The 22,067-nt window shown below is 43.0% G+C and overlaps 1 protein-coding gene across 2 annotated transcripts; it reads right to left on the reverse strand.

Annotated features, from left to right (window-relative positions):
* Positions 1 to 3,844: 3,844 nt before the first annotated feature.
* On the reverse strand, positions 3,845 to 20,968 carry LOC138915026 (zinc finger protein 709-like). Of its 2 annotated transcripts, XM_005611877.4 has the most exons (4): positions 20,799 to 20,968; positions 8,632 to 8,758; positions 8,367 to 8,427; positions 3,845 to 7,699 (listed from the first exon to the last, which is right to left on the reverse strand). In XM_005611877.4, the coding sequence occupies exons 1-4, from the start codon at positions 20,799 to 20,801 to the stop codon at positions 5,491 to 5,493; spliced, it is 2,400 nt and encodes a 799-aa protein (XP_005611934.2). In that variant the 5' UTR covers positions 20,802 to 20,968; the 3' UTR covers positions 3,845 to 5,490. The 2 variants fall into 2 exon arrangements, with proteins under 2 accessions (XP_005611934.2, XP_070130144.1); XM_070274043.1 differs by lacking the exon at positions 8,367 to 8,427.
* Positions 20,969 to 22,067: the final 1,099 nt, after the last annotated feature.

Here is a 22,067-nt window from a genome sequence, read left to right on the forward strand (position 1 = left end):
AGAGGTCTGTAAGTGGTTTCACATTATGTGGGACTGTAAGGCCAAGGTTAACACCATCAGGTCTGAGGTGTTGACATGTGTCTCAGAAATTCAAGTCAATTGATCACCCTGAGCAATAAAAATCACCCTCTGCAGTTTGACGTTTCATATGGGCAGAGTAAGGAGAGGCCAGATTTGTAGTTGGGTATTTGACAGGCAAGATATTCCCACAATTCTTTAAGACATAGTGGGCAACCTTGGATAATGGGTTGCTGTTATTCGTGGGACTGCACAGCTGGATCATGGGTAATGGCCCAGGATCTGTAAAAATGTACAGACGGGTTGGATTCTGGGCTAAGAAAGTTTCTATTCCTAACATAACTGTTGTTTGATCAGTCTGATGCTTCAGTCCATTCTCTGATCAAGGATGGCCTGTCTGATGTAGCGACAGAAGGCACCATCTCTGCAGTGGACTCTGTTGGCTGTGATGGTTCACACTGTCCATAAAGTTTACGAGCACCCTGGTTACCCATGTGCTCCTAAGTGACTCTCCAAGTGGCCAGTGTGTCTAAAATGGAAATGATCTCCTCAGAATGGATAACATCAGAGAAGAACAAAGCACTTTCGACTGTTCATGGGATACTCCAGAGGAGCAATGTTTGGCTCCATGCTGTAAATACCCATCTCTTCAATGAGGAGCCTTTTGATTAGAAAGCCTGGGAGGGCCTGCATTCAGGACCCAAGGCAAAATGGGAAGCTGGCTTGGAGGATCATCCATTCAGGCCCTGGAAGGCACTCCATTTACATAAAGACTCTGTCAGTTGCCACAGTGGCTTCACTAATTGTCTGCAGCACCCAATGAAGAGAATAGTTCTGGAACAAGAATGCCTTAGGTAATTTATGTCCAGCATGGGGGTTTAGAGACGCTTGGATGCTCAATGAGAGGCTGCTAAGGCATGTTTCAGAAGGACTGCGGGGAGGGGGACACGAATGGAATGTTATTTCAAACATTCCAGAGCCTTCTGTTCCCAATTCAATGTAAGTCAATTTCTAAGTGTTGTGTGAATAAGCAAGCAGATCTGATAAATTTGAGATGGCTGTGTCACTGTGGCTGACAGAATATGCCCAGGACATGGTTTCTACCACTGCTTTTGTCACCGTCTCAGTTCACAGCCCCCTCCTGTTGCCTCAGAAAAAATATAGAGTGAGACGTGTGGATTTCAAAGGTTTTCCCAAGTAAGGAGACATAGAGTAGGCTTGAGTTGGGAAGTGAAGAGCTGCAAATGGTCTATGGACGGCACTGAAAAGGACATATATTTGTATTGTCTTTTATTTTTAATGTCATTTGAGAGGATTTTTATATTACCATCAAATATTTAAAATGTCCCCACATGGATGAGGATCCATGGATGAGGATGCCCCCAGGCAGATTCTGCTTGGGATACACTTTTATGTTTCTAACCACAGAATTTCCAAAGACCTGTCCACGAACCTGATTTAAACTCAAAGACAGAGTCTGGGAGCCCTCTCACTTCACTCCTGTTATGAGCACGAGCTGAGGGCAGGTGCAACCCTAGGGGGTGTTTTCTCAAATAAGCCAGGGTTGCAAGAAAGGCCTGTTGAAGACTGAGAAGGACTCAGTCTTCAACGGGCCTAAGAAGGATCCCACAGTGGTGGAAAGATTTGACCACATAAAAATCCAGGTTCAGGAGACCTTGACATTCTTCTAGCATATGAAAGCAATTATACTATTCACTTGCTAATAAGTACATATATAACACATATATAAAATGCTTAAGTGCTTTCATGAGTTTTCAGAAATGTTAGGAATACTGCCATCAAGAGGTTAAAAACATCCCATCACCTGAAAAGAACAATCCTGTGCTGTCCATTTGAATGAAACCCCTCCAATTCATAAGTTCACACTAAAAACAAAAAAACAAAAAAAAAAAAAGGAAAACATTCCCTTCCCTTTGCTGTTTTAAACCTTGAAGCTGTTATTGCTCTTCCCCAGTTTTCCACACCACGTGCTGGACGTCTAAGCATACGGAAATGAAACCTGTGATCAGCTACCTGGGCTCCGGGGCTTTCTGGATCATTGAAATTAAAGACTTCCAGCCACCCCGTGATGAAAAGATGGTGAAAATTTCCCATTTCTCCTCTTACACTCAATTAGGATGTTACTAAAAATTACACCCTCTCTCTCCAGCTCACCTCAAATGCTCCTTTGAAGACTGCCTCTAACGACCCAGAACTCTTTGTGCTGTTTCCATGGGGAGATCACAGCGGACTCATATAGATGTCACTCTACTTATAGAACTCACTCAGGATGAGCTAGAACAGTGCAGGTGAAGGCAATTGTCTCTCTAAGTGGGAGGAACTCCATGGTTTACTGGGGTGTATGTTGCACACTCCAGTCTGCAGAGCAGCAAAATGAAAATGCCAAAAATAACATTTTAAATATTTGATGGCAATATAAAAATCCTCTCAAATGACATTAAAAACAAAAGACAATACAAATATCTGTGGCTTAGATCAATAGGAAGTCTCAAGTCCCAGATAATAATGACATCCTCGCTCTTCTACCCTAAAAGAAAAGATATAAACACACCTCAGCCTATTAGCTCAATGCTATTTTTTACTTTTCTTCAAAGGCCTTCCTTCTATTCTATAAAACAAAGCTTCACTGTGTCCATCACTACTGCTTTTCCACAAACATGGAAGCACCAGGACTGCCAGGACTTGTCTGTTTCATGCTCTGTATCCAGATCTTACTGCGTCTCAGCTCTGCTACAGTGAGTACACTGACTCCACACTGCATGGCTTGTGAGGGACGCTGAAACGGTACCAGCAAGAACACAGTCCCGGAGAAGGAAAGGTGTCAGATTGGCACAGGGGTCCTATTTCCTTGCCTGGGTTTGCACTGTCTCACAATTTACCTAAACTCAAAGGCCTCAGCTGAGTCTAAAGCAGATATTGAAAATGTTATGTAGGATGCTAAGAAGAGAAGTTATGCATTTCAATGAGGTACTTCACAGTAAACAGTGTCTAATTCACCACAGGAAATACATCGGTGTTTTGACTGTAAGTAGGAAAGGCAAAGCTGTTCCAGAGGACCAGGAGCTGGCTGCATCCACTGCAAGGCCAAGTCTTACCCTGCTGAAGAGAAAAGTGTCCAACAGCTTGTTCATTAAAAGTACACAGTTTCCAAGACAAAACTAACAGTATTTTGTGACCCTATGAGGTAAAAATGATGAAGGATAAAAGTCCACATCATAAAAATGGCTGTTTTCCTTCTTCTTACTAAAACGACTGACTGGAACTTCTTAAAAATTAACTTACACTCACTACATTCTTTTGCCTTCTAGAAAACAATGACTCGGTTCACAAAAAAAACAAGTTTACAAAAGTTAGGATTAAGTTTACCTCCTCACATCATTGAATACAGAAAATAACCTGCCTCCTTGAATAGCAGTCAAGTCCACAAACACAGGCCAAAATCTTGTAAGAAGTCCTTTGAGCACCGTTACCGCTACACCTCAAGGTCCTTTAGGTCTGTGGTCATTCTTACTAGAATTCCTTACACCCCTCTCTGACTGCAGGTGCAATCCTGCAGGTCACTGGAAGAGGGCACTGAGGAAAAACATGGTGGTTAATTTTGGGGTTAAAAATGAATGAGAAATTATTTTCATGACAAAAGTTACACTGTAAAAGAATAAGAACTACAGTTTGCCTGATGAAGAAACACCTGAATTGGACCGCACATGATAAAATTGACTCAAAATGTATAACGACTAAATGAAGAACATTGCAAAGTATATCTGAAAATCCATAAGCAAAAATGGATATTAATAGTCTGTAAAAATGAAATCCATGATAATATTTATTAACACATGATGGACTGGAACAGTTGATAAAATGTATCAGTGAAACTAGAGAAGTGTTCATTTCCCAAACAGACGGACATACTTTTATTGACATACACTCAAAGGTCACTGAAAACACATCGAGGGAATACATTCAAGCTACACGTAACAAGAAACACACACAGTCTTCCCAACATGAGAAAGGTGATTGTACTCACATGGAACAAGTGGGTCGAGGCAGCTGCTGCACAAGGCAGCAGAGAAACAAACTTGCAGGTTCTTCTTTTCATGTCCCATTGTAGATGCCATGGTGAATCAGGAAAATGTGCTCATGAGTACTATGAACAGCAAAAGAGTTTCCTATACAGCTTAGACTTTAGTCAATTATCATCTAGAGAAAAGGGGAATCAGAGAATACTCCCAACCACGAAGGTCTGAATTAGATTCCTGGTGGACACAAAAGGCCTTACAGAAAGACCCTAACTCGAATGGATCTTTGATGTGAAACTAGTGGAAAATGCATCTCTAACAATATGGAAATCAACTAATTCTTGGTGGTTTTCAAGATACTCTTGACAAGAAGGGCAAAGAATCCAGAAAAAGGGATGGAAGATGGTGTCCTTGAAGCTCCTATGGAACTGTCTCCATCCCTGTGTGGTGGCTCGAAAATCGGCCTAAGGCCTTGTGTGCTTCTGCCTTCCAAATCTCATGCAAGTGAGGCCACTGGGGAATTCCAAACACGGCACCATAAAGGGGACGGATTCTTAAAGATCTCGCTGTTCAGATTACTCTCACTGACATAACGCAGTACAGGGGTGATGTGTCCAGCTCTAGATTTTGTTGCATGCCACAGGCCTCTACTTAATTCAGTCTATTCACCAAATACCAGTCAGAAGGAAGGACAAACAGCAAAGGCCCAAATGGGAAAATAAGAATTCACAGGAAGTACACTCTTGGATAAACTTGCCATACATAATTTTTTCCAACTGTTTAATAGTACAGAAAATAAAAACAGGCTCCTCCACCCAACACCCCCAAAAAGGCGCTTTCTCTAAAACATGTACAATATGTACAATGGATGAGGCATATCCAGGAACTGTAAATACAAGGCCAGTAGGAAAATCACAACAAATACAAACTGTCATTTTTCAATAGCCCTTTAACACGGAACAATTAAAACATTATAAAAAAAAAAAAAAAAAAACTAACTGATTTACGGGAAATGCACTACCTGAGTCTTATTTACTACTTCTGAAGGACTAGCAGAATCATCTCACCTCAATATTCGTTTCTGAAGTAATTTATAGAAATCCACAGTCTAATGTTGCACTTTAAGAAAGGCTTGATAAATACAATATATTTACCACTTTTATAACGACTCTTTCCTGTTGAAAGTTTTCTAGAACCTCATGTACAAATTAATTTCCATGAAGCTTTCTCATATGACTTACATTTACATTTCTTTTTGGTGGGAGTTTCACATAGAAGGGTGTAGGCCAACTGAACTCTTTCTCATGCTCTGAACATTCAAGACGTTTTTATCCAGTGAGTCCTTTCATGCCTTCAAGAAAGAAGTGCGATCACCACAATCCCAAATTGTTTCTATCTACCTGCTTTTACCTCTAGTGTGCATTCATGCATATCCTCAAAAGTTTGCATGAGAACTAAAGCCTTTCTGACTTTCCTCACATTCATAGGCTTTCTCTCCAGTGTGACTTCTTAAATGGACTCGAAGATATTTGGAAGCAGTGAAGGCTTTATTGCATTCTTTACATTCATAGGATTTCTCTGCACTGTGAGTTCTTTCATGTCTTCGAAGAGAACTGTTACAAGTGAATGCTTTACTGCAGTTTTCACATTCATAGGGTTTCTCTCCTGTATGAGTTCTTTTATGTGTTGAAAGAGAACTGGTATAACTGAAGGCTTTACCACATATTTTACATTCAAAGGGTTTCTCTGCAGTGTGAATTCTTCCATGTATTTGAAGAGAACGGGAAGAAGTGAATGCTTTACTGCAGTTTTTACATTCATAGGGCTTCCCTCCTCTGTGCGTTGTTTCATGTTTTGAAAGATAAGTGGTAGTACAGAAGGCTCTACCACATATCTTACATTCAAAGGGTTTTTCTCTAGTGTGACTTTTTTCATGGACTCGAAGATAATGGAAAGAAGTGAATGCTTTACTGCATGTTTTACATTCAAAGGGTTTCTCTCCAGTATGAATTCTTCCATGTATTTCAAGAGATCTGGAGGAAGCAAATGCTTTACTGCATTTTTCACATTTGTAAGGTTTTCCTCCTGTGTGCATTGTTTCATGTCTTGAAAGAGACTTGGTAGAACTGATGGCTTTAACACATATTTTACATTCAAAGGGATTTTGTCCAGTGTGACTTCTTTGATAAACACGAAGAGAACTGGAAGGTTTGAATGCTTTACTGCATTTTTTACATTCATAGGGTTTCCCTCCAGTATGAATCCTTTCATGAAGTTGAAGAGAACTGGAACAAATGAATGCTTTACTGCATGTTTTACATTCATAGGGTTTCTCTCCAGTATGAATTCTTTCATGTCTTTGAAGATGACTGGAACAAGTGAATGCTTTACTGCATGTTTTACATTCATAGGGTTTCTCTCCAGTATGAATTCTTTCATGTTTTAGAAGATGACTGGAACAAGTGAATGCTTTACTGCATTTTTTACATTCATAGGGTTTCTCTCCAGTATGAATTCTTTCATGAAGTTGAAGAGAACTGGAACAAGTGAATGCTTTACTGCATGTTTTACATTCATAGGGTTTCTCTCCAGTATGAATTCTTTCATGTTTTTGAAGATTACTGGAAGAAGTGAATGCTTTACTGCATGTTTTACATTCATAGAGTTTCTCTCCAGTATGAATTCTTTCATGATTTCGAAGATGACTGGAACAAGTGAATGCTTTACTGCATGTTTTACATTCATAGGGTTTCTCTCCAGTATGAGTTCTTTCATGAACTTGAAGATAACTGGAACATGCGAATGCTTTACTGCATTTTTTACATTCATAGGGTTTCTCTCCAGTATGAATTCTTTCATGTCTTTGAAGATGACTGGAAGAAGTGAATGCTTTACTGCATTTCTTACATTCATATGGTTTCTCTCCAGTATGAATTCTTTCGTGTTTTAGAAGATGACTGGAACAAGTGAATGCTTTACTGCATTTTTTACATTGATAGGGTTTCTCTCCAGTATGAATTCTTTCATGAAGTTGAAGATTACTGGAAGAAGTGAATGCTTTACTGCATGTTTTACATTCATAGGGTTTCTCTCCAGTATGAATTCTTTCATGTTTTAGAAGATGACTGGAACAAGTGAATGCTTTACTGCATTTTTTACATTCATAGGGTTTCTCTCCAGTATGAATTCTTTCATGAAGTTGAAGAGAACTGGAACAAGTGAATGCTTTACTGCATGTTTTACATTCATAGGGTTTCTCTCCAGTATGAATTCTTTCATGTTTTAGAAGATGACTGGAACAAGTGAATGCTTTACTGCATTTTTCACATTCATAGGGTTTCTCTCTAGTATGAGTTCTTTCATGTGCTTGAAGTAAAGTGAAATAAGTGAAGGCTTTCCCACATCCCTTACATTTATATGGCTTCTTTTCATATTTTTGATAGTCATATGTTTTACGTTCAGTGTGACATCTAATGTGCATTTTAAGGGATGAATGATGCATGAAGACTCTTCCACATGCACTGCATCCCCATGGTTTAGCTCCTGTAGTTTTCTTGTTCAGACTGAGATTTGGAAGAAGGCTGAAGTTTTCTCCAAACTGACTATCTTCTTCACTTTCACAGACTCTCCCTACCCTATGCTTTCTGTAATAATGAGAAGCATATTGTTAATGATTTCTCTATTAATGATTTTATATTTCTTTTTTTTTTTTTTAAGATTGGCACCTGGGCTAACAACTGTTGCCAATCACCCCCCCCTTTTTTTTCTGCTTTATCTCCCCAAACCCCCCCGTACACAGTTGCACATCCTAGTTGCATGTCCTTCTAGTTGTGGGATGTGCGACGCCACCTCAACGTGGCCTGACAAGCGGTGCCATGTCTGCACCCAGGACCCGAACCCTGGGCCACCACGGTGGAACAAACGAATTTAACCACTCGGCCATGGAGCCAGCCCCAATATTTCTTATGTTTATTATTTCTTATGTTTATTATGATTGATAGGAAATGTTTATGTTTTCTCCCTTCTGTGAATTCTCTGAAATATACTGAATTTTCTGAAAGAGGACTTCACCCTTGTTATTATCCAAACAGTGATATTCACAGATAAGGTTCACTAATATTATTTCTAAGTGAAATATTCTGCAAAAAGTGAACCTCTACATCACATTTCAGAAAGTATATTTGGTGAAAATTTTCTAAGAATAGCTAAATTTGAAGCAAGGCTTATTTGTTTTGTTTGTTCTTTTTAAAAACAATTTCTTAACCTACAAGGATTCTCACATGAGACAGAGCTTTCTATTGTGTGACTCACCTTACTTTTCTCCCCTGGCCTTTGTACTGATCTTCAACATCACAATCTTCCCATGTTATTCCTGAGATGCAGACCCACAAAGTTTATTCCAAATATTAGAAATTAGACAAAAATTTCTAGATTCTAAGTATACGATAATCTATGGCCATTTCTACTTTATTTACTAACAACCTCCCCTTTCCACATTCTACATCTTAGAACACTGATGATGGGCAAGAACCACTTGTTCTTTCATTGATGACGTGAGGAATGTCCTCGTTCTTACCTACTGAGGCCAGGTGCCTGAAGGTTTCCCACATCACATCTCTGTAGAGTTTCTTTTGTGAAGGATCCAGTAAAGCCCACTCCTCTGGGGTGAAGTTCACACTCACGTCCTCAATGGCCACTGAGTCCTAAAACACCACAAAAGTGTGTAGAGTAGGATACATGAGCCTGACAGCACTGGGGATCTAGACTCCAATTCTAGGAAGGTTACATGGGATTCTGTTATCTCCAAACATTCATTCTATGTGTGATCATCACAAACTCCCTTTTTTCTGTACACAATGCTCATCAATTTAACAATATTGTGAACACATGGAAACACACATTTTTACTGTGATCACATTCCATCCAATTTCTCTCTAAGAACAAGTTCCAGAACATATTGGGAAATGACAGAAATGCTATACAAATGAAACAAACATCAATTGTGGACCCATGATTCTTCGTAAGAAAAGTTCTTTCATCTTCTTCCACATTACCCACTGGTTACAGCACTCCCTGACACAGAGGGTGAAATCTATGGGACGTTTCAGTGAATAAAAACATAGTGAACGGGGCTGGCCTAGTGGCGCAGCAGTTAAGTTTGCATGTTCTGCTTCTCGGTGGCCTGGTGTTCGCCGGTTCGGATCCCGGGTGCAGACATGGCACCGCTTGGCATGCCATGCTGTGGTAGGCGTCCCACATATAAAGTAGAGGAAGATGGGCATGGATGTTAGCTCAGGGCCAGGCTTCCTCAGCAAAAAGAGGAGGACTGGCAGTAGTTAGCTCAGGGCTAATCTTCAAAAAAACAAAACAAAGCAAAACAAAACAAAACATAGTGAATAACTGGAAGCTTTTTGTTCTGGTCCCATCACCAAACTTAGAGTCCATGAGGCCTGTGAAATCACACTTTGACCAAGCCCAGCTGCCCACATTGTCCTAAACTACTCCAGGCCATTACAGGTAATCAGATGCAGCTGGCTGAATGTAAATATTCTTGTGGTGAAAGAGTGCTTTTAACTTGTGTAATATCTATCATAGACTCAGTTCTACCTTTCTCACTCTGGAAGATTTGATGGGGCTGGAATTATTATGAACTGAGAGCTCAGGCACAAGGAAGAAGCCATGAAAACTTAGACCATAAGATCACTATACGTACGGGCCTCAAAGCTACTTCTCACCAAATTTAGAACACAGTGTGAGATAATGTGCCATAAGAGCTTGTTCTGGTCAAATGCTAACAGTGTACCCTGAGCTTTGCTCCCCTTGAGGGGTAGGTTAAGAGCTGCAGATTGGGGCTGGCCCTGTGACCAAGTGGTTAAGTTCACGCACTCCACTTTGGCAGCCCAGGGTTTCGCTGGTTCGGATCCTGGGTGCAGACATGGCACCACTCATCAGGCCATGCTGAGGCAGCATCCCACATAGCACAACCAGAGGCACTCACCATTACAATATACAACTATGTACTGGGGAGATTAGGGGAGAAAAAGCAGAAAAAAAAAAAAACACAAGTAGATTGGCAAGAGTTGTTAGGTCAGGTGTCAATCTTTAGAGGAAAAAAAAAGAGCCATAGATTGCAGGGGAGCTCCTTGAAGACCACAATGGTTTGATGTTAAATTTGCCCATGATTATAAAATACAGGCAGGATTTAACAGTGGTTTCCCCCAAAGAACATAAAATTTCCTTTGTCCAACTTCAAGAGGAAGTGTTTCCTGACCAGCCACTCCGGATGATGCCCTGCCAACTTTTGATCCTGCACCTAAGGAGCTTAGAAGCTGTCATTCTTGATCTCACAAGAAGAAAATGAACAAACTTGACATGAAGAACCCTTCTTAGATCCAGGAGAGCCTTGAGATCATAGGACAAACCAGTGTCTCCAAACTTGGGAAAGACAAAAAAAAAGATGGCATTTTGAAACACGCCCCACATATTCTGTTCTTAACAAGGCGTGTACTAAAAAAAAAAAAAAAAAAAATCTATTTCACCAGAGTCTAATGCAAGGGCAAAAATAACAAAAAAGACAGAACACAATTTCCACGAAGCCTAGGATAACCCTCTTTAAATGAAGGCTTAAAATACAGATAATGGGAATCCCTGAAGGAAAAGAGAGAGAAGAAAACATGAAGTAATAATCACCAAAATATCCTAAAATCAATGCTAGCCAGCATACTGTCCATCCAGGAAGCTCATGGAACACTAAACACGGGAAAGTACAAAAGAGCACACCTGAAGGGTATCACACTGAAACTAGAGAAACATCACAGACAGAGAATGTACTGAAAAAATGCCAGAGAAGAAACACACCTTCGACAGAAAGAAACAAAGATTTGAATTAAATTGAACTTCTTCTCAAAACCATGCAACAAGAGCAGAGGAGACTGAAAGATTTAAAGTGTTGAAAATGAAACCCACTTTCCTAGAATTTGGTCAAGCAAAATTATCCTTCAGTACAAAGAAGAAATAAGGACTTTCTGAGACAAAATTTGAGGAAATTCGTCCCGAGTACACATACTTGGGATGAAAATTACTTGAAAGTTTATCAGAAAGAATGTAAATGATAAAGGTAGGGGATTAGAAGAAGAAAAAATGAGGGGAAATATCTTTTGGTTCTTATAATAAATATAACAGATGACACTTTGTTTAAACTAATGTTAGCAACAATGTATTTGGTAATAAGAAGCTTATGGACAAGTGAAATACATGACAGCAATGTGACAAGACACAGGGAAAGGAAAATTGGGGACTGTGTTAAGAGGTACTTGCACACGGTGAAGCGGCACAGTGTTACTTGGCAGGGGGGGGTTAGTTGTAAATGTACGCTGAAAACTCAAGGACAAACACTAAAATGTGTTTTTAAAAAAATGTGTAACTGATATGCTAAGAGGGGGGAAAAAAGAATTACAGTAAATGCTCAATTTTAACCAGAGAAGGTGGCAAAAAGGTAGAAGACAAAAACAAGGATAAAAGTGGGAAATTTTGGTAAGTATTAATCTAACTGAATCAACAACCACTTTAATCATCAATGGTCTCATTACAACTGAAAGACACAGTAATAGAGTTCAAAAAATTCCATTATATGTTGTCTACAAGAAACCCACTCTAAGTATAAAGTCAGAGAGAGATGAAGGGTAAAGGGATGGAGAAAAACAGACCATGCCAACACGAATCAAAGGAAGCGGCCAGAGGAATAGACATTATAGACAATGCGGATTTCAAACTGAGGAAGATGCAGAGATAGAGGGGCAGTAGGTACGGATAAAGGGGCCTATTCTCTGAGAAGGCACAGCAACGCTGCATGTGTACCTGCTTAACAACAGAGGGGCAACACACCTTAGGGAGGAACTGACCGAATGCAGGAGAAAGAGACAGATCCAGTACCACAGCTGTAGAAGTCAACACCCCCTCAGCAGGAATTAGAAATTTCAGTAGGCAGGAAGTGAGGAAGGACAGAGGTGCAATGAACAGCACTGCGAAACTGCTGGGTTTCATTGTAATCTACAGAATACTTCACAGAACAGCAGAATATACATTCTTCTCAGGTTCACATGGAACATTCACCAAAACAAACCACATCCTGGGACATAAAGCACACCTTAACAAATATGAAAAACCAGAAATCATACAAAGTAGGCTCTCACACCACATAGGCATTCCTCTAGAAGGCAATACCAGAAAAAGTTGGAAAACCCCCTAATATGTGGTGATTCAAAAATATACTTCTAAATAATACATATCAAACTAGAAGTCTCAAGAAAAATGAAAAATTATTTTGAATTAAAAAAATGAAAACACAACATAGTAAAGGTTCTTGGATGTAGTGAAAGCAGTATCCAGGGGGAAATTCATGCCATCAAACAAATACACTGGAAAAATCAAAGATCTCTAATCACTAACACAAGCACGTACCTTAGCAAAGAATAAAAAGAACAAGTTAAGCCCAAAGCAAGCACAATAAAAGAAATAATAAAATAAGAAAGGAAATGAATGTCATTGTGGGAAATCAATGGAGAAAATGAAAAGAAAAAAGCTGCTTGTTTCACAAGACCAATAAAATTGAGAAATATCCAGTCCAGACAACAAAGAGAAGAGGGAAGACAGAAATTACTAGTATCAGAAAGGAAAGGAGGGGAAATAAATATAAAATAAGACGATAAAAGCAACATGCATTTAAGATAAACTAGTAATAGAGGGGAACTTCCACTTCTTGAGAAAGAACACTTTCACAAATCCTGTAGCTGAATTCATGGTGTTTGTTCCATATGATATGACTGTCTCTATGCAACAACTGGAAGAACTCACAATGACAGAAACGACTCCTGGGATTAATAAGAGAGTACAGCAAGTTTGCTTTCCTTCTAGATCCACATGAACAGAGTCAACTGAACTTTGACAGAGAAGGAAAGGAGATTCAAATGAAAAAGCAAGTATTTTAAACAAACAGTGGGAGAAATAATGGATATCCACATGCAAATACACACGGACAAAACAAATGGAGACACAGGCCTCACACTTTTCATGAAAATTAAATCAAAACACATCATAGACCTAAATGTAAATTGCCAAAAGAATAAACTCCTACAAGATAACACAGAAGAAAATCTGGATGACCTTGTGTTTGTTGATGAATTTTCACATAGAAAACCAAAAAGCAAGGTCCACAAAAGAAAAAACCAAAAATTTTACAATTTTAAGTAAAACGAAAAACTCCTCCTCTGAAAAAGATGGTGTAAAGAGATCAACACCAATTCAGAGTAAGAGAAAATCTCTGTAAAACATTTATTGGATAAATGATGGCTATCTGAAATATGCAAAGAATTCTTAAACCGTAATAGTCAGAGGAAAAAAATGCAATTAAAAATGGGCAAAAGATCTGCAGACAGCTTACCGAAGAAGAGATCTAGATGGGAAATAAGCAATATGAAACATGCTCCACATGAAATGTCATTAGGAAATTGCAAAGAAAATAACAATGGGGATCACTAAACACTTATTAAATGGGTAAAAGTCAAAATATTCCGAACAGCAAATATCGGTGAAGATGCAAAGCTACAGGGAACCCTAGTTCATCACGGGTGGAAACAGGATTTGGAACACCCACACTGGAAGACAGGAAGCTCCTTTCAGAATAAAACACATTGTCACTACATAGAGTTAAGATCCAGCAATCACGCTCCGTGGTATTTTTCCAAATGAGCTGAAACCTTATGTTCGCACAAAACCTACATAAGAATGTTTATAAGCACTTTATTCATAATTGGCAAGAGTTAGGATTTTCAACAAGATGTCCTTCAAGTATCGAACAGTCAATCAGTGGTGCATCCAAACAATGAAACATCGTCCAATGATAAAAAGAAATGAGGTATCACGCCATGGAAACACACGGAGGGACCTTAGAAGTCTATTATTAAGTAAAGAAGCCAATGTGACAAGGCTATGCAGTGTATGATTCCAAGTATATGACATTCTGGAAAAGACAAAAGTATGAGCCACTAGAAGGATCTTTACTTGTGAAGGATTTGGGGGTTGGAGGGAGGGATGAGTCAATAGGTGGAGCACAGGGGAGTTTCAGGGAAGAGAAACTACACTCCATGATACAGAAATGATACGTCCACATCATTACACATTTGCCAAAACCCACAGAGTGTGTAACACACAGACTCAATGCTAACGTGCACCGTGCACTGTAATGCGTCCAATTCACCCCTTTTTTACTGAAACAGGACATCTCTCATTCAACTGACTTCAAGTTATTTCCTTTTCAAGACTGGCCCTGAGCTAACATCTGTTGCCAATCTTTTTCTTCTTCTTCTTCTCTCAAAAGCCCCCCAGTACATGGTTGTATATTCTACTCGTAGGTCCTTCTAGTTGTGCTATGACTTCAACATATTTCAATAAGTCAGTCTGTGCTCTAGGAGCCTGAGACCCACGGTGGCGGGGGGGGGGAAGGGGGGAGGCGGGAAACTTCCATCGAATGCCTTGTTGGGGAGCACAGCACTGTTTTCTCTGAGAAGTGCCATGGTCACTATGAGTAGTGGTGGAACCCCAAGGTGGATGACGAGTGTCCTGCTATTGTAGACCTATTAGTGTACATACAAGTGTGACTCTGAGTTTTATTTTGGGGATCGCTGAGTCAAGAGATTTCCAGAATTCTTTTCCCACAAAGGGGCAAGACAACTGGTTGCTTTATAGAGTTTCAGATGCCTGGGCTTAAGTTGGGTTGAATTAATCTCTTCACTGGGCCAAACTCAGACTGTGGTGTGGTCCACTATAACCCAGAGGGTCGGGATCTTTGTGGCAACAGGTACAGGGCTGGGAGCAGCAGCAGAGTGACTTAGGGGCCCTGGGGAGCCCTCTGGAATCTTGCTTCCTACTGGCTGCACTTTCCTGGCCCTTCTTTCTCTCTGAAATAATTGGTCTTTAAGGAGTGACCATCAGATGGGCTCAGCTCAGTGACAGGGTACAATCATCCTCATAACTGCAGACTCCCCCTAATGTCAAGGCGACTCCAGCCTCAGTCTCACCTTCACTCTCAACACACAGACAGATGCCACCCAAGACACCGACAGAAGATCACATTAAGGAGGGCCGGATTCCCAGACTCCTGCTCTCAGAGGACAGGAATTCCCAAAACTGCCAACTCAGTGTCCTCTGCAGTTGAAACCTGGGCTTGGTGGGGTCAACAGGGCAACACAAGGCAGCACAGCGCCCAGGAGGAGCCACGCAGCAAGCAGCAGCCCAGTGCAGGAGCCTCCAGGCTTTCTCATCAGCCTGTCCAGGTAGGAAGGCCCAGGGGAAAAGGGAGGGCGAGGCTTAAGTGTTCAGTCGCCAAACAGCATCAGCATCAAACCCTGGCCACTCATTACAAGAACAAACTTGAGGGACAAAAATAGGCATTCGCACTGGCTTGTTTTTATATAAAGAAACATTAACAGGATGATGAAGCAGTGAGCAAAACTGGTCATTCGAGAGTGGCTCGAGTAAGAGCAGGAGTGGGGCAGGACATGTGGGCAGGAGGTTCTCTTAGCTACTGTCCTCTGTTACAAATTTTTTAAACATTCCCATACAGGGGCCAGCCCGGTGGCCCAGTGCTTAAAGTGCTCACGTTCCACTTCGGGGGCCCTGGGTTTGCCGCTTCAGATCCCGGGTGCGGAAATGGCACCGCTTGGCATGCCATGCTGTGGTAGGCTTCCCACATATAAAGTGGAGGAAGATGGGCATGGATGTTAGCTCAGGGCCAGCCTTCCTCAGCGAAAAGAGGAGGATTGGCAGCAGTTAGCTCCAGGCTAATCTTCCTCAAAAGAAAGAAAGAACATTCCCATGTATTATTCACTTGAAATAAGGGGAAACAGGGGCTGGCCCAGTGGCACAGCAGTTGAGTCCACATGCTCCACTTTGGCGGCCTGGGGTTTGCCAGTTTGGATCCTGGTCATGGACCTACGCACCGCTTGTCAAGCCATGCTGTGGCAGGTGTCCCACATATAAAGTAGAGGAAGATGGGCATGGATGGTAGCTCAGTGCCAGTCTTCCTCAAAAACAAAATAAAAATAAAATAAGGAGAGACATGTACATATGCCATCTTTTCCTATGTTTGATCATCACTTTTAAATAACTTTTAGTTTTAACATTTCTACAAAGTAAACCATTTCAAGATTTAATCCTTTAGGTCGCGCAGCGGTTAAGTTCACATGTTCTACTTCAGTGGCCCAGGATTCGCCAGTTAGGATCCCGGGTGTGGACATTGCACCTCTCAGTAAGCCATGCTGTGGCAGGCATCCCACATATAAAGTAGAAGAAGATGGGCACGGATGCTAGCTCAGGGCCAGTCTTCCTCAGCAAAAAGAGGAGGATTGGCAGCAGATGTTAGCGCAGAGCTAATCTTCCTCAAAAAGAAAAAAAAAAGATTTTATCCTTTAATGAATATAAAACTGTAAACCATAAAAAATTTACCAATCTCTTTCTAACAAAAAAGACAAGGGCATTTTTGTTTCTGCCTCCACTATATTTACCCTGGGAATATTTTAGGAAGGAGTAGCATATTATAATACCTTAGGGGTTTGCAATTAAGCCCTGAAATAAACTAGGAATGCCAAAGATTTACACAAGCTCTGACCTGATTCCTCATATCAATGAAAAGAGAAATTCAAGTGCCTTTTCCCACATCCATTAAAATAGAATTCAGGGGCTGGCCTGGTGGCATAGCGGTTAAGTTCACTTTGCTCTGCTTCGGTGCTCTGGGGTTCGCATGTTTGGATCTCAGGTGTGGACCCAGCACCCCTCATCACGCCAGGCTGTGGCAGCATCCCACATAAAATGGAGGAAGATGGGCACAGACGGTCAGCAACAATCTTCCTCACACACACACACACACACAAACAATAAGAAAATAAATAAAATTCATTTGCCTTAGGAATAGTATAGCCTTTTAAATGTCAAAGTTCTCTAGGGACATGGACACACAAAACTGACCTAAACATGGAAAATGTACCTGAGAACTGAAATACACCCATCTCACATCTTGAGGTTCTCTTGTCTAAAAGGAAAAAAATTGTTTGTTTCCACAGTTTTCTTGCCTTGCTCACATCATATCTCTGACATTACATTTTCAAACCCCAAGTGCAAATGGAAACTAGAATCAGAGGATTGTAATCTTCAACTGATAAAGCAATCCGAGGACAGAAACATGAATATTCCAGTCAGCTCATAGAAGCAGCCTGCTGGCCTGCAGTTCAGAAGGGAACCCACACTCAGAAAGGGACCATATTCCGAGACTTGAGGTATAGACTTTCCCCATTGAGACAGAATCCCTGGAGAGGGTCAGTCCCTGGTGAAGGAGGGTGGGGACCCCTGAGCAGCCACAGGAATGCACTCTGGGAGCCCCACGCACCCTGCCTCTCCTGTGAGCATGGAAGCACTGCCTCCCCCAAGCTCCCATTCTCATAAGTGAGGAAACTCTCAGCTAAAATCAGTCTAAGCTTCTGACCCACATGAACTCCAAATTCATGATCCCTTTGTCCACAGAATGGAACACCTGATCTTCACAGACTTTCTCACTGTGCACAGATTACACTCTCAGTGCACCTACAGTGTCGATGCAAAACTCAAATGTAACATCTAAAAATGTCCAGGCCTAAGGAACCACAGTTATAACCTCAGAAAGGGCGTCACTCCCCACCCCATGAGCACGTGCACCCCCAGCTTTCCAGGGCTCTGCAGCTCCTCTGAGGATCAAGGCTCCTTCCATGGGGGTGTGAGCAGTAGGACACCTGCAGGGGGAAGCTCCCCAGGAAGGACAACTGGGCCTTCAAGGCCTTCCCTCTGCAGGTTCAAGGGGGCCTTAGCTTGGGTCTCTGACTGCAGGCTTCTGCTCCCCACTGGAGATGCTCTGGACCATCACTGTTATTTTAAATCACACAAAGCCAGTGTTTCAATAATCTAGCACAATCAATTAAATCCAGTCCTTCCATGGAAAATAGGGAAGAAAAGGATAAGGTATTTCTACCACTTCAACTAGAAAAGCACAAATGTCTATTCCTTTAAGAAAAAATGTCAATTACTACTGTTACTGAGCGAGGGCTCGCCACCTGATGCGCACAGAAGCTGAGACCACGGCACACCAGTCTTTGAAAGAAGAAACAGTTGACTGTGCCATCGATTAGCAAGGAGACAGGAGGACAGGCTCTCAACTCCGTCTCCCTCATCCAAAGCATGGGCTGAGGCTTAAGGGAGCAGGGAGGGCCGGCTGGGATGTAAAGACCTGGCAGGGTGATGTCAGACTGGCAGATCAAAACTTTCTCTTCGGCACAGGCTCCTGGCTGGCCGCCTCCTGTGACAAAGAGCTTTAACATCTTGCTGTTAAGATGGGGTTAGTGACGGGAGGTTAGAGGAAAAGCCCAGTGAACAAGGGGCAAGTTGTCCTGCAGATTTAACTCCTTGCCTTCTCCACCGATAAAGAGTTTCTAGAGATCTAGAGTCATCCTGCCCTTCCTGGCACAGAGAGGGAGGCACCCTTACAAAGGGACGTTTCTCTTAAATGTAAATTTCTGTTACAAAAGGGTAACTTCTACTAGGTTTTCAGAGCTTTGCCTCTGTCTGCTGTTTTTCAATAATCATCAGCTCAAAATAGCCCTTATGCCAAAGACCCATGCTTTGGGATGACAACTCTGTTCCTGGTCCTGTGATTACATTATTTCCATGACAAGACATCACACTTGAACATTTGTGGTTTGCATGTCTAAGCCCTGGAATTTTATTTGAAAGCATCCAAAAGTAACGACCGCTCCTCAGAAACTAACGACAGACATTCAAGTTAGGAAAGAGCGAAACAAGTATTCTTAACAAATGGAATGTAACAAAGGAATATTATATTTTTCCTGAAATTCACCTCTTTGTTGCTTGTTTGGAACTATTTTATAGTGTCTTTCAAGCTCTACTGATTAACTATATTTACCCTTATTGAAAAACGGAGACTTAAATAAGTGAATAATTTTTTCTCATTCACAAACCGGGGCGGGGGGGAAATACCAATGGGACAGACCACCCAGGACATTTTTCCAAGAGGAACGCTTGCCCAAAGGATTTGCCATAGGATGTCTGCGCCCAGACGATCCTGGGGGAGAGGCACAAGAATTTCCTGCAATGAGGTTCCAGGTGGTTACTCTCTGCTTTCCTCTCATGTAAAATATCCACATGATGAGGATCGAGGCTGCCCCAGGGAAAGAAGCCCAAGGCGTCCTGCCCTGCATACCAATCTACATCATCCTCCGGGAAGCAGAGGACATCCTGACCTGATCCAATCTGATTCTTATCTAAAGTTACAGGACCACCCAATAACCAAACCCACCTGCACCAGCCATTTTAATGACTTTTTTTTTTGGAAGATTAGCCCTGAGCTAACATCTGCTGCCAATCCTCCTCTTTTTTGCTGAGGAAGACTGGCCCTGAGCTAACATCCGTGCCCACCTTCTCTACTTTATATGTGGGACGTCTGTCACAGCATGGCTTGCCAAGTGGAGCAATCTCTGCACCTGGATCCAAACAAGCAAACCCCTGGCCCCTGAAGCAGAACGTGCGAACTTAACCACTGCGCCACCGGCCGGCCCCACAACTTTTTTACACGATCTTTCCTTTGTCTTGTAAAGAAATAACTCACATACCTATGCCTTATAAATTTAGCCCTGCCCTCAATCCATTGCAGCTCTTCCTGCCCATGGGTCCTGTCCACACGCTGTTCTCTGAATGAAGGAGCACTACTGCCAGACCTTGAGAGTCCAAGGAATCTTTCTTTCGACTTCTCTGCTTCCGGAGTCTGCATCACACAGACAAATCTAATCTTTAACATAGAGCCATCCTGGGCCTACCTGTGGCCCAGTGGTTAAGTTCACCCGCTCTGCTTCGGTGGCCCAGGGTTTCGTGGGTTCGAATCCTGGGCGTGGACATGGCACCACTCATCAGGTCATGCTGAGGCCCCGTCCTACATGCCACAACTAGAAGGACGCACAACTAAAATATACAACTATGGGGGGGAGCTTTGGGGAGAAAAAGGAAAAATAAAATCTTACAAAAAAAAAAAAATAGAGCCTCTGGGGCATAACGATCAACGGTTAAAATATCGGGTCTGGTTGAAACGCGCCATGGAGGAGGAAGTGTTGATAGAGATCCTGTGAATGAAAGAGGGGAAGTGGCTTTGGGAGGGCGGGGAGGCATCTGAAAATTTACGGATTTACTGTCAGTCCCAGGAAGAGCAGCCTGTGGGGAAAGGACTGTGGATTGAGAGGCTGCTCCCCAAACATTTGGAAAACTATGGAGAAAACGGGTGCCCTCTGAGGAGAAAGGAGGCCCTGGGGACCCCACAGACCGCAGCCCCTCCGCGCACGGACCCCGGAGCCCGAGGCCTGACTGTCCTGCGGGCCCTCCCGCGGGCCCCGCACCGTCTGGGACACGCGGGGCTGCGGGCGAACAGCGGCCCAGAGACGCTCCGGCCCAAGTCGCCGCGCGCAGGGACCACAGGACGCCCGGGGCCCGGCTCCCGGCCCCGCCCCCACGCTGCGGCCGGAGGGGCCTGACGGCCGAGCGGCGCCACCGCGGACTCGGGGCCGCAGAGCCCGGAGGGGACCGCGGGAGGCCGGGCCCGCTCCGCCGCTTCCCACCAGCCCCTCCTCCCGCGTCCTCACCCCCGGGCCGCACACTCACCATTTCTAGGGCTCCTGGGTCCCCCGAGTCCTTCCTACGACCCCCACGACAAGTGCAGGTCACAGCGCTACAGAGGCTGCAGCAGAGCCACCAGGACCCGTAGGCCAGACAACACCTCCCCTGCAGCGCGGCAGCAGCCGGAAGCCGCCTTCACAGGAAGTCCAGTGCATGGCCCCACCCACCTGCCCCACCGGCTCCCCTGATTGGACTGCCCTGAACGCCACGCCCCCTCAGGCCAGAGAGACAGCAGGTGGGAGGCTGCAGGCTCACCAGAACCCAACTAGGCTGGCGGTTGGAACCAGGCTCACCTGGCACATTTGCGTTTAAGCAGAATTTCTTCCTGGCTTGGGGCTGCCTCTATTGTTTCCACCCAGCTCTTGGTGAACTCTTCCGTGCAGATGTGCAGGGGGAAGTACTGACTGAGTTTCAAATGGCGCAAGTACAGACTGATGCGGGCTCAGCGAGCAGAGAAGTTGAAAGAAAGATTTCTTGGACTCTCAAGGTCTGGCAGCAGTACTGTTTTATTCCGAGAATAGTATGGAATAGCATGGGGACAGGACCCATGGGCAGGAGGAGCTGCTGCAGTATGTTGAGGGTTAGAGCTAAACTTAAGGCATAGGTATGTGAGTTATCTCTTTACAAGACAAAGGAAAGAACATGTAGAAAAAAGTTGTTAAAATGGTATCAGTGCAGGTGGGTCTGGTTATTGGGTGGTCCTATAACTTTAGATAACAATCAGACCAGGTTAAGTCAGGATGTCCTGTGCTTCCCAGAGGATGTTGCTGGTGGGGGGAGTCAGCTACATGAGGTTACCAGACAAGCACAATAAACAAGACTTAAGTCCTTGCCATCCCCATTAAGAGTTTCTAGAGATAAGGTCATCCCCCTTCCTCCTGGTGCAGAGAGGGAGACACCCCCAGAGATGGAGACTTCCTTCACAAATTGAAATGTCTCTCATCAAACGGCAAGCAAATTCCACTCCTCAGAGCCTCCTTCCCATCTGCAGTTTTTTTAAAAGTAACCAGCCTAAAATAATCCTCATCACAGACCATGAGGGTGACCCAGGCCAGGACACATGGAAATAATAGGATCTTATGTCCTCTACGGGCCATGGGCTTGTGATAAGGCTGTGAGGCCAAACGTGGAACTGTGACCCTTGTTGAGAAATGCTGACACTTAAATGTGACCTCACCATCTGTGATAAAGGGTCAGGCTCCCTTTTATTCAGTGATCCTTGTCAGCAATGAGCCTTCCACCCATCCCTCCCCA

Source organism: Equus caballus, chromosome 7, assembly GCF_041296265.1.
Source record: "Equus caballus isolate H_3958 breed thoroughbred chromosome 7, TB-T2T, whole genome shotgun sequence".
In the NCBI taxonomy this organism is placed as follows: domain Eukaryota; kingdom Metazoa; phylum Chordata; class Mammalia; order Perissodactyla; family Equidae; genus Equus; species Equus caballus.

Bases quoted from the DNA above. Each gene is read 5' to 3' on its own strand.
- LOC138915026 (XM_005611877.4), bottom strand. The intron at 8,428-8,631 runs GTAAGAACGAGG...TCTGCATCTCAG, and splicing joins CAGGCACCTGGCCTCAGTAG to GAATAACATGGGAAGATTGT. The intron at 7,700-8,366 runs GTGAGTCACACA...TCATTATTACAG, and splicing joins GGCCAGGGGAGAAAAGTAAG to AAAGCATAGGGTAGGGAGAG.